General features: G+C 53.7%; 2 protein-coding genes across 3 annotated transcripts in view; one reads left to right on the top strand and one right to left on the bottom strand.

Annotated features, from left to right (window-relative positions):
• Window positions 1-3,470, bottom strand: part of RPL34 (ribosomal protein L34) — a 182,607-nt gene extending 179,137 nt beyond the window's left edge. Inside the window, exon 1 of the mRNA XM_068403311.1 lies at window positions 3,460-3,470. The gene's annotated coding sequence lies outside the window, so the exon portion shown is untranslated. The remainder of the gene's footprint in view (window positions 1-3,459) is intronic.
• A 3,398-nt stretch (window positions 3,471-6,868) lies between these two features.
• Window positions 6,869-12,568, top strand: part of LEF1 (lymphoid enhancer binding factor 1) — a 69,389-nt gene continuing 63,689 nt past the window's right edge. For both annotated transcript variants that reach the window (XM_068402754.1, XM_068402753.1), the window contains exons 1-3: window positions 6,869-7,078; window positions 7,952-8,015; window positions 9,498-9,631. In XM_068402754.1, the coding sequence (XP_068258855.1) occupies window positions 6,869-7,078; window positions 7,952-8,015; window positions 9,498-9,631 (408 nt within the window). The remainder of the gene's footprint in view (window positions 7,079-7,951; window positions 8,016-9,497; window positions 9,632-12,568) is intronic.

The following is a 12,568-nucleotide window of genomic DNA, read 5'->3' as shown; positions in this document are numbered from 1 at the left end:
TGGGAGCACGGAAAGGGAAGGGTTGCCATTTCAAAAGCTAGGAGGAAATGCTGGTGCACAGTCAGCTCTGCATGTTCATTACATGTTTGGCAGAATATAAAAATTGGTTTATGCTAAATTCCAAAACAGGCCTAGCTATAGCCATGCCAAGGGCTTTTGTAGAAGGATGACTTCTCCGCAAAGCACCTCACATACTTCAGGGGTTAGAGATACTAATTTTGCACTGTACAAGCAAGTACCAACAGAAATCAACATTTTCAGCGTAAGGCTTCCAATGGTGCGTGCACAAAACCCCTAGCAAAAGCCCCGCAGTGCCTTTCCCTGGTGCATCCAAGAAGTCTCAGTGTGAGACACGCACCGGCACCTCTAAGTGCAAAGCTAGAGGAGCAGAAGCAGGACTCGGTCGGAGGGGCCTTTGAAAACCTGCCACGGACACTGCCCCCAGGTGCGGCATCCTGGCTCTCAGGGATGGAGAAAATCTCATCCGTTCTGGGCCACGTATAACATTTATTTATTCAGGAGCAGAACTTCCCCCTCTAAGAAAGTAGGAAACGTTGACGTAAACGGGCAAAACTGCTACTCCGCAATTAAAACACCCTTCTTCAGCCAGAACCTCTCATAAATGTAGTGTCCAACAAAGCTACTAAAGTTTGGATTTTCAAAGGCCCCCTTGGGGATGTAGGACTCTGGTCCCTTTGAACATCTCTTTGGTCCTTTCCTAAAGGACCTAAAATCCCAGCCTAAAAATCCCTGCTGCGGGGCAGCACGTTGCTGTGCTCTTTTCAGGTCTTACCTTTAATACATCAACCTCACATTTTGCGTTCTCCCATGCATGGCTTTCTGGGTTTAGTTCCGACCCCGAGTCCTGCCTCCCCTTGTATCCACACGCTGTGGATTATCTGATCAGATGAGTCACCAGAAATAATCCTGCAATGGCACTGCTCGATGTCAGGGTTAGTTAGCAAGCTACTTTGTGTCACCATTTATTTGAATAAACCATGCTACTTCCCCCGTATTTTATCTTGTGCTTAAAGAACGAAGAAGAAAGCAGCCCCTGAACTGCTAACTATTTTAATCTCAAAATAAGATAGCTTAACATATTCGTGAGATCTGAGCCGCCAATGCCTTCCTCTAAACAAAAGCTCTTACAGTAAAAACGCACTGGTGAGATTTGCCCACTCAAATCTCATAAAGTCCATGTTGTCGCAAGGGCTAAGAAAACCTAGCTCTCTAAATAGAGTAATTCTGTGCTAAGAACATTAATGGCATCCTAGAACTGGAAAGCTGGATGTGTAAATTAAAAAGCAAAAAGCACATATACACTCTTAATATCCTAATACCTATTACACGTGATCTCTTTCAAAGTAGCTTTAAATGAGAAGTGCAGTTACTCTTTGATATAGCTGCTAGAAACACAGCCAGGATGCCCTTTGTTATAATTTAAAAAAATGAGTCCTCATTTCATAAAGACTCATAATAACTGCGTTTTCAAAACCAGCACACACTATCCCCTTTTTGTTTTTTCCTCCATCCAAACCACAAATCTGCAGCAAATATGGAGCTCTTCCCTTCACTCGGCAGCATCCTCTTCGCCCAACCACAGACGGTCGGGAAGAAGCCCTTTTAGCCACTGTGAGGGAAATGATGATGCGCGCAGTGAGAAATCCTCCCCGCACGACCCCTGCCTAAGTCCCCCTGAGGCTGCCAGGGACAGGCATCGCTGCTTCATCATCCAGGACCCCACAGCCCCAGCAGCGTCTGGAGACAACAGCAGGCGACCCACACCAATGAGCAGCTGGATGTGGGCCACGGGGCTGTAAGGCCACAGTGTCTGCAAGCCAAACCTGGACCCAAATCCAAAGCCACACCAGCTATCTGGACCCTGCATTATTAAAAGCACTGAAAGAGGACTGCGCTGCCAAAGGGACCATCTCCTTGGTACAACACAAGAGTTGAGGGCACTTCGGTTTTTGCCCCAAAAGCATCCAGGTCTGCTATTTACAGCTTTTCCTGCAGCATTCATCAGATGAGCAGACAGCCTCTTACACACAACATTGCATTTATTCTCACAGGGTGAAAAAGAGACTTAGAAGTACTATCCCTGTTTCAGAAGCAAGGAACAGTCCGTATTTCTAAATACGTTCATACATTCTGAGACAGGCCGGGGCCGTCTCCCTTGCGGTGCTGTGCAGCAGCGGCACATGCAGGAGACCACAGCCATAATGCTGCAGAGCCCAGGGTTAATTGTCGCATCCCTGCTCAGGCCCTGCTCACCCCACATCTTGACAGAGGAGGTTTTATTTGCTTCAGAAGGAATTTGGGAATTTGGCCTATATATTCAACTTGCACATAAATCACGGATGTTATCTAGAGTGGCAAACGCAGACCCAGGGAACACGCACAACTCAGTCACATTGCCTTGAAACGGCACTGTAAAAGCTTGATTTGAGAGATTTTGAAATCCAACGTCCTTTTTTGTGCATTGCAGTCCTGGGGGAGCAGGGGGAGCCCAGAGGTGGGTGGCTCTCCCCACGGGCCCAGGGCAGGCAGGGTGTGCAGGGCGGTGGTGGGGCCCCCCGGGGCTCCCCTCCTGCACCCCAGCTCTGCCACCCATGCACCTCACAGCTCATAAAAAAGTCGTGCTGCAGCACAGCAGCGGGGTGCACGCCTGTCCCATCGGGGATCCGCAGGGCACAGCGTGGGCTGCCGCCAAGGGCGCCCGCCCCCCAGCACACCCACCCCTCGGGGGGGGCCACCCTCGACGTTTCCCCCCCGGGTGAGAAAACCCCGCGGAGGGTTTGCCTACAGAGACTCGCTCGAAATTGGCATTGGCCTCTCGTGAGGGGAGAGGGTTGCTGCTGTTTGCCCGTTTGTCCGTCAATACAACGGAGTTTTCCCCTCGCGGCCGCGCAGCCCCAGCCCGGCCGGGCGCTGGGACGCGCCGTCGGGCGGCACTTCCAGGGGGAGCCCGCTTGGCTCCACGGCCCGGCGGTTCTAAACAAAAGGGTCGGGTCTTTGGGTTTGTTTTGTGGGGTTTTTTTTTCCTCAGAAAATAACTGCAACTCGCGTTGCAAAAATATATTTTATTTATATTTTTTTTTCCCCTCCTGGGGAAAACTAGCTCCTTCCCGCCGGTCCCTCCCCACCATGTGCGCGGCCCTCCCCCCTCTCCCCCGTGCCTCCGGGCTGGCATGCGTCCAGGCCGGAGGAATTTTTTTTCTTTTTTTTTTTAATTATTTTATTTTATTTCCACTGCACATTTCGGCTCCAGCTCCCCAAACTCTTTGATCTCCCCCGCTGTCTCCTTACCCGGAAGAAAACCCTTGCCCGCTCAGCTGGGAGCTCGGCGCACACGTGGGCGCCCTGGCGCGCCTCCATGCTCCTGCCAAATTTAGTCACACAAAGGGCCCGGGGGGGACCGGGGTGGGGGATGAAAGGGGCCGCCGGCGGGACATCAAAGGCGCCGCCGCCCCGCCCCGCTCCCGCCCTCCCCTATATAGGGGGCGCCGGCGGCGGACGGCGCTTCGCACGCGAGGGTGTCCCCCCACCCCGCTTATTGCGCGCGGGGCGGGGGGTCGGCCTTGGGACCCCAGTTCCCCCCCCTCTTTCCAGTCAGCCCCCCTGAAACTCTGCGGGGCTCGTCCCGCTGCCCCGACCGCTGATGATCGGCCCGCCCGGGTGCCGGCGGCGGGTTTCCCCTCCCCGTTCTCCCCCCTCCCACGGGGAAGGGCGAACCGGGCTGGCCGTCGGGGAGTGCTCCAAGTGCGGACCCCCCAAAGCTGAAACGGAAAAAAAAAAAAAAAAAAAAAAAAAAAAAAAAAAGGGAAAAAAACACCTCTAAAACGCCAAAACCCGCACAAAGGACCAAAAAAAGCTAAAATGCAAAAATGCCCAAAATGAAAAAAAAAAACCACGCGAAAATACAAAACCATGCTAAAATGAAAAGGGAAAAAAAAACACCTAAAACGCAAACATAAACCCTGTTAAAGCACTAAACCGCGCGGCAGCCGGTGCGGAGCCGGGTGCCGGCAGGCAGCGGGCACGGCCGCGGGCGCGCTCGCGGCGGCCGGGTCCTGCGGGCGTCAGCGGGGGCACGGCGGGGCGCCCCCCCGCCCCGCGCCGTGCCCCCTCCCAGCCGTGCCCCCCCTCCCCAGCCCCACGAGTAAAGCGACAGCCTTGTGTTGTCTCCAGTCAAATCTGGCGTTGGAGTTGAGGTTTCCTGAGTTTATCCTCTTGTCGTAAATCATTACGGTCTCCACCTCCGCCTCCCCGTCCTGCCTCCCCCACCCCGGCCCTTTTCTGCCTTCAAAACCCGTCCACCAAAAACTGATCAGGGAAAAACTCCAGCCCACATGAAGGGGGAGACCCCGGGACGGCGGAGGGGCGGGGGGAGGCTGCTTTTCCAGAGGGACTCGGTAACGGAAAAGAAGGGTGGCCGCGCTGCCGGGTCCTCCGGCGGGGACCCCTGCCTGCCCCCGAGCCGGGCCGGGCCGCCCCGTCGGGGGGAGCGGTCTGCAACGCTCAGGCACTCGCTGCAGGGTTTTTTTTCCGAAAGGGACCGATCCGGGGCACCTTCCCCCGGCCCGGGTGCGCGGTGCCCGCTGAGCCCCGGGAAAGGGAAGAGAGGCGGGAGGGATGCGGCGGCATCTCCGCGCACAAACCATCCCCGAGTTGCCGTTTTGCAAACAACCGCTTCCCAATCGCTTCTGCAGCCGCCTTTGGGAGAGGGGGGCTTTCCCTCCACCCGGCGAGCGCTGCACAATTAAACACCTTCCCAGGGTTTACATTTATAATTTATTTCTTTCTCGATTATTTATTTTGCGCACTTGTTAGACTTGACAAATCCATCCCCCCTTTCCAACTACCTGCTCCCTTTCTCGGGGTTTCTCTGGTCTCATTTCTCAGCTGGATTTTAATTACTCGTTCGTGGGCAGCAAAGATGCAGAGCCCGGAGCGGAGGTGCGGGCAGCCGGGCTCAGCGCCCCCCCGTGCCCCAGCCAGCCGTGCCGCCGCGCCGGCACCGGCATCTGCTGAAAACGGATTGAGCATCCACGTGTTCCCGTTTCTCCGTCTCCTGGCGCTTGGAGGTTTAGCAACCTCGCGGGGCACGTGCAAAGCACGAACCGCACTTTTCCGATGCCAAAATCGGGGGAAGTTGTTTCCTGCAAAATGCGCGCCCATCGCGTTCGCAAAATAAAAGAAGTTACGGATCCTGACGTTTCCCAAACGCAGCGCCTGCTTTTGTTTGGATGGGATATAAATATATATTTTAATGTACTTGTACGCTGCACCGGGGCGATGCCGTGTCACCCGGGAGCTAACGGGACTGCCCGACTGCTGAAGGAATGGGATGGGGCGCGGGGGTGAATCTCTGTTGCTGCTCTGGCTCCAGCTACCGGTCTGAAACCGGGGCGAGCTCACCCCGGCCGGTTTGCTCCCTGTCGCTCGGAGGCTACTCGGCATTCCTGCCCGGCACTTGCTGGATTTAATGGCCATGTGTTAATTCTGCCCTTCGTCCGAAGCGGGCGCAGGCAGCGCCCGGGCAAATCCTCGCACACTGCCCCCTCTCCCCTTCCCCGAGCAGCGCCATGTGGCCGCAGCCCCCCCCGCCCCCCTCAAAGTCTCAACAAAGCAGCCCTAAAAACTCAGGTCTGTCTGTCTGCCTGGGGACGCGGCGGGCTCCTGGCTGGGGAGGGAGAGGAGCGGCGGTGCCCCGGCGCAGTCCCCCCGCTGCGACACGCACACACGCACACACACATGTACATGTAGACACACGCGCACACACATGTACACGCACACACAGACTCGCACACACAGAAGCTGCTCGGCGCAGCCTGAGCAAAGTTTGCCCGGGGGCAGCCCCGCACCCGCTCCCTCCCGGAGCCGCCGGCCCCGGCCCCGGCCCCGGCCCCCTCCCCGCCCCCGCCGCCCGGTGTCAGTCACGGCGGCGGCTCCTTTCATCTCCGCCGCCCCCGCCCCGCCCCGCTCGGCGGAGGGAGGGCGGGCGCGATGCTGAAGTTGCGCCGCCGCCGCCGCCCCGCGCCCCACCGCCGCCCCCCGCGGGGCGCCGCGCCCCCCGGCTGCGGCAGGCGGCCCCCGCCGGGCGCGGAGCGCGGAGGCGGCCGGGGGCGCGGAGGCGCCGCGGCGGCAACTTTTTCTCCTGCCCGCGGGTGCAGAGGGAAGCGGGGGGGCGCCTCCCCGCCCGCTCCCTCCTCCCCCTCGGGGCTGTTTCTTCCTCGCCCCCCCGCCGTGCCGCCGAGCCGAGCCCAGCCGTGCCCGGAGCCGCGGGCGAAGCGGTGGACAAAGGCCCGGTGGGTGCGCGCCGCGGGCAGCGCCGTCCCCGTCCCCGTCCCCCGGAGCGCCCCCTCCCCCTGCCCGCCCCCCCCAGCCATTTTAACTCGGGCCCGCCCGGGTGGCGGCAACTTCACTCGGAGGCGAAAGTCGGGCGGGCTGCGCTCCCCTCCGCGTCCCCTCACCCCCAGGGTGAGCCCTGGCCCCGGGGGGGACGAGGCTCCTGGGGGGCGGTCCCCGGCGCGGTCCCCGGGGGCGGGCGGGACACAAGTGGGTGTATTTCGACTTATTCCGGCGGTGCGGCGCGGCGGGGCGAGGCTCCCCGCGGGGCCGGTGCCGTGCGGGAGCGGGGGTACCTCGGCCCCGAGAGGGCGGGCGGGCAGGGATCTCCAGCTGCCGAGAGCAACCCCGAGGACTTCACGGGATTTTTGCTTCTTCTCTCCTCCTCCTCCCTCCTTCTCCTCCTCCTCCCTCCTCCTCCTCCTCCTCCTCCTCCCCCCCCCCGCTGCTCCTCCCGCTCCCGCTCCCCTTCCCACGGCGGGCCGGCGGCCGCAGCAGACGCCGCGCTGCCGTGAGGATGCCGCAGCTGCCGGGGGCCGGGGGTGGTGGGGGGGACCCGGAGCTCTGCGCCACCGACGAGATGATCCCCTTCAAGGACGAAGGGGACCCCCAGAAGGAGAAGATCTTCGCCGAGATCAGCCACCCCGAGGAGGAGGGCGACCTGGCCGACATCAAGTCTTCCCTCGTCAACGAGTCCGAGATCGCCCCCGGTGCTAACGGGCACGAGGTGCGCGGCCGCGGGGGCTCCGCGGGGCAGCGCGGAGCCGGGGCGCGGGATGCCGGCGGGCTCCGGACGCCGCCACCGGCGCCGCCAGGAGGGAGGGAGCTTCGGCGGGGCACCGGGGAAATCCCTATTTTCCGTATTTCCCAAAAAAACCCCATCATCCCACCCCAACGCCCGTTCCCGGAGGGGCGGCGGGCAGAGCCGGGCGGGCTCCGCGCCCCTCCGCGCCCTGGGGTGGGCTGGGGCGAGGGGCGGCCCCCTCCGCACTTCGGCCCGGGACGAGAAGGTTCCCGCGAGTCTCTCGACGGTGCGGTGGTTTTAGACCTCAAGCAGACATGAAATTTCCTCGGTAAAATCAGCGGGGTCGCAGCATTAGCCGTGAACTCTTTAAGGGATTTGCAGAAAACTGTTTGGGAAGAAATTCCTGACGCTAAAACAACTTCAGGGCGAGCGAGGGACCTACTTTTTTATTATTTTTTTGTTGTTGTTTTGTCTTCTTTTACTAAAGATCTGGTAATGAGGGCAACCTGATTTCCGTTATTATTTTTGGTATCTTTTTACCAAGAGTGTTTTGACCGCCGAAGCTCCAAATATTTTCCAGAAATAAGACCCTTTTAAATGTAGGGCGCTTCTGCTAGAAACGCTTCGCAAAGCCCCATAGTTGTTAACATTGTCATAAAACGATCGTTTACACAAACGTTTCTGGTACAGTTGCCTTCCAAGCGACTTAAGAGGGAAAAGAAAGATGCTTATCTCTTGCCCTAACTTTTTTCTTTCTACAAGAAGCTGTAGCGCTGTGATTGATAAATGAGCATCCATACAATGACTTTTTTTCTTTTTCTTCTTATTTTCTGATGGTGGATTCCCTGTCGTCAGGTTTCCAGGCAGACTCAAGCACAGGATTCCTACCATGATAAAGGCAGAGAGCACCCCGAGGAAGGTGAGAAACGCACCGTCCTGTCTTGTCATATTGTCCCTCTTAGTCCCCTGGTGAGCCTCCGCACGGGCCTCAAACTGGAGCTTGGTTTCTTTTGGGAAACATAAATTTAGTACCTTTTGGGGAAGGGGGATGCCAGGGTGCTTTCAAAGCACATTTAAAAAGGAGATGAATGTTCAGCACGTTTATCTTGAGTGACCAAATGGTATTTCAGTTGTTTAGAAACTGATAAGTAGGCCAAATGGATCTTCGCTGAAGAAATAACTATTTTTAGGATATCAGCTTAAACACATCTCTCTCTTCACTTGTACAGTGCAGCTGAGTTGTGTGTGTTCGGAAACTCTTGTGCTTTTTTCCCCATAGCCAAAGTCTGTCGCTTAAATCTCCTCTTCCAAATCTCGGCATGAACAGACCTCTTGCTTTTTTTTTAATGTACCAGCTGGTTAATTTTGATTGAGGAGGACAGAAGAAATAAGAGAGTTCGTTGAGTATCACTTAGGAAGCTGGACACGTATACAAAGAATGTGTGCTGTGAAGGATGGGAGAATATGTTTAAAATGAAATGCTTACCATCACGAACTAAACCAGATGATAAATTCCCTATGAAGATGGACACAGTTCAGTGCTGGTGCTTTCGGGGACTCTGTGGCAGTCTTTCTCCGAACTGGTCATTAAACAGCCTAAAAGCAGTCATGGCCATGCTCGTAGCGTTTTGGCAGTGAGGGGGAAGAGATCAGCTCTGTATAGTTTTCTTTTCAGCCTTGAATCCTCTTAAATCTCACCTTCGAGTAGGATCCTTGTCAACAGTCGTATAGGTGGGAGACTTGTTCCCCCCTCTTTGCAGGACCTGGACCCAAATTCTTTATTTTCCTACAGAATAGCCTCCCTCACTTGGCTTCCCTCTTGACTCTAGTGCCATGTGTGTTCAACGGCACCCCCCCCAAATCGTTAGGATCTCCTTCCAAGCCAGCCCCTGCCCTCTAATTGTTCCTGATGAGCGTGGCCAGAGTGAACTGTTTGCTGCTCAGGGAGAGAAGGAAATGGTTATATCTAGTTATCATTGCCCTGTTCCTCCCTTTCCTAACAATGATGTTGGAAACCAGTGCTGGCAATACTTCTGAATCCACAAATCCTAGAGGGATGTATAAAATGGGGGAAAACTGCTACTTGAGAAATGTGGTGTCATTGCTGATGTTTCTGCCTATTTGAACAGGGACGAGCAAAATAAATTTACTCTGAGGCTATTCCGTATTTTAAGCATAAACTCCTCACTGCGAGTACTTATTTCTTTAAGCATTAATTCTTCTTAAAAAAATGTTATTACAAATTGCTGCGGACCACTTCCTGTCAGAGGTAATTTCCAGGAGTAAGGAAACATTTGCATGCAGAACATTTTTGTGAATGCACAGTACCTGTTTAAGTGCTCTAACTTACAAGAAATGCGTTATGTGGGGAATAATGTAATCATTGTTTCCTCTTCCGTAGGAAAGCATCCAGACAGTGGCTTATACAGCAAGGGACCATCGTACTCTGGTTATTCTGGGTATATCATGATGCCAAATATGAATAACGACCCGTACATGCCTAATGGATCTCTGTCGCCGCCCATCCCCAGAACAGTGAGTTATCTCTTCCAAAGACTGATTTTGGCGAGCTGAGTTTCCTCCTCTTCGGTCTGCAATGCACATTCACGCCAGGGTTTCTTTAGGTAGCTTCACTTACAGTGAAGGTTGCAGCTCTGCTGTTCAGAGCCTCCGTCCAGTGGAGTTTGAGAGCTGTTAGAGGTGTTGGTCGCGAGCGCAGTGGAAAAGCTGAGATAAACGTCTGTGGTGTCTGACGACCTTTGAACAGGGCTGGGGGCTTTGGGGGAGGGAGCCCTGGTTTATGACTGTGGGATAATGTATGGCAGAATGATGTAAATGCCGTCTTTGTAGTGACTGGGACAGATGTGAATTTTCTGACTTTAACTCTTCATTTGTTGAGCTAAATCGAGGGCTGGAAGCCGAACTGCTCAAGTTGCTTGTCAGTAAGATGAAAAGATTGGATTCTGTTTTTTTTGGCTTTCAGATATGGCATTGCTCTTTGATATTTATTTCTGCCATCAGTTGCTCTGCATGGAGGCTTCATGTATCTGGCGGTACAGATTTGAAACATACTCTGTATCTTTAGCCACAAATTGTGAAATGGTCGTTTAGGAATTAATATCAACTGTGACGCAGTAGTTACAGCTTTCCTTTACGTTGTGGCGGGCACTGATTCTTCCAGGTTGGTCCCTCTGTTTCCATTGGTGTAGGTGCACATTTGATGGATTTTAATGTACTTCTAATTTTGGATAGTCAATTCCCATTTATTTTTATGAACCTCTTGGTATACGTATAGAGCGATGGGGAGGCAATGTTAAAATGAGCTGTGGAAATTATATTAGTAGAACCAGAGTGGAGTGGGAAACAAATTTGCTTGTAGACATCCTGCTGAAAAAATGCCACGGCAGTTATGTGTGCTGTGATATGAGAAGTTGGATGCTGTTATTTCCCTGTGATAAAGCACTTTTCCGTCTTACTGGCTTTTAGATTTTTGCTTGACGATCTCTGTCAAACAACTGGCATTATTTTGCTCTCTGATATTCTTGATTTTTCTTCAGGGTTGTGGCTTTTGCCTTCAAAAACAAAAAAGAGGAGGCCTAATCTGTATTGGTAATTTGACAGGAGCAAAGCGTGTTAAATTAGCGGATGTTCGGATTCAGAATGACAAGGCGGTTTGGCACTGGGAAACACACGGATCTGCCCTTTTTACATGTCACCGTTTGCATTTGAAAGATGCAAAAACTAGTACAAGGTATTGCTCTCTATAGCTCTGTTTTTAAAAAGGATCTTGTTTGTATATTAATTACAGTTCAGAGGCCTACAGCCATTTAGGGTGAAACATGATGACCACTGTCTGTTGATATTTGTTGTTATAAATGCTGCTCTGTGGAAAACTTCAGTTCGGATGCATCGTGGGGGAAAGGATGCAGCTTCTCAAGGGGGCACTGAGACTCAAACTTGTCCCTTTGAGGACCGGGAAACTTCAGACCTTTTTTACCCGCTTTTTCCCACGTTACATTCCTAAGAAGGTCCCTAGTGCTGGTGCGAGGCTTTGAACAACAAAATCCAGTTTAATTATTCACTGAGGATTTTCTCCACGTATATGTGCCGTGGGGCTGCCGCTCTTTACCGCATCAATGCCCCCAGAATATCAGCTGCCTGGGGAGGCTGTCTGCTCAGGTGCTTGAGGAGCCGTCCTGCGTGGGTACGTTGGAGGGGAGGAGGGGGTGAAACGCATCTGCTTTCTAATTGTACAGCTGCCTGCCGAACATCTGAGGGGCTCATTTAGTTCAGTGTTCTCTTGCGTGTTGGAGCAGCACCACTGTTTCGGTAAAATAGTGCTGTTGCAGGGCTGCAATGTTGACATAAGCCTGGAGTTCTTTCAGTTTAACCACAAGGCTACACGCTTGAGTTATTAAATAATTTTTTTGTTTAATTGAACTGTAATCTTTGTTAGTCTCCTAGCTGACAACCAGGTTTTAATGCGCGCGAGATCAAAACGCCGCATCCAGGAGATGACACGCTCGCTCGCTCCGGCTCCGTGGCTAACCACCGCGCCAGCGCCGCGCGCTGCTGCCTGTTCACCTTCGTGGGGTCCCAGCCGCCGCCCCGCAGGTTTGCTCTTGCTCCCCTTTTTGGGGGGACATGCCAGGGCTGGGGGGCAAGGAGCAGGCAAGGTCAGCAAGCTCTGGAGGTAGAGGTCTCCCCTGGGGTGTCAGTCCCTGGCCATTTGTGCGCGGAGCAGCCCTTCAGTGTGTACCTTCGCCCTGCCATTTGCATGACAAAGCTGCTTCTTGTTGATGCATCTGTTGCCTGGAGGTGTTAGGCAGGATTAAAAAGCTGCCCTGGGGCTCTGAATCTTTTTTCCCCCCCAGTGCAAACCCTTGGAAGGACCCAGCTGCCTGCAAAGTGCCTGGGGGGGCAGCCCCAGGGAAAAGCGGCCGGACCCAGGACGGGGACCATCTCTGACAGAGGTGGCTTCGGCTCGTTACACCAGCGCAGAGAGAGCAAAGATTTCTTGGAATGGGAAAAATGTTACTTTCACCAACATATGTAGGAAAAAAATACCTTTTTTTAAAAAAAAAAGACAAACGCTTTACATTCTTCCTCTGTAAAATTAAAAATACAAATCCGTAGTCAGACACAACGTGTCTAATAAGCCTTAAAAGAAGGAAACTGAAGTCTAATTTCAGGGCAGCTTTTGGAGGGGTGAGGGTGCATGAGGAAGATTTCAAATCTTCCAAAATCTGCTATTGTTAGAGTGGTCTCATCTTCCCTTCTCCTCCTTTTTTTTTTTCCTTTTGTTTTTTTATTTTACTGGAAACTGATTTGCCTTTTGCAAGTTGGATTTGTAGGAGCAGGAGAGTGTCAATTAGAAGTTCAGGTACAAGCCTTGCGCTGCAGTATGTATTCTTATCAGATAGCTGGGTAAGTGAAAAAGCAAAGCAGTTCGTTTGGGGGCCTGCAGGAGAA

Source organism: Nyctibius grandis, chromosome 6 (assembly GCF_013368605.1).
Source record: "Nyctibius grandis isolate bNycGra1 chromosome 6, bNycGra1.pri, whole genome shotgun sequence".
Lineage (NCBI taxonomy): Eukaryota > Metazoa > Chordata > Aves > Nyctibiiformes > Nyctibiidae > Nyctibius > Nyctibius grandis.
This window is presented reverse-complemented; position numbering and strand designations above follow the sequence as displayed.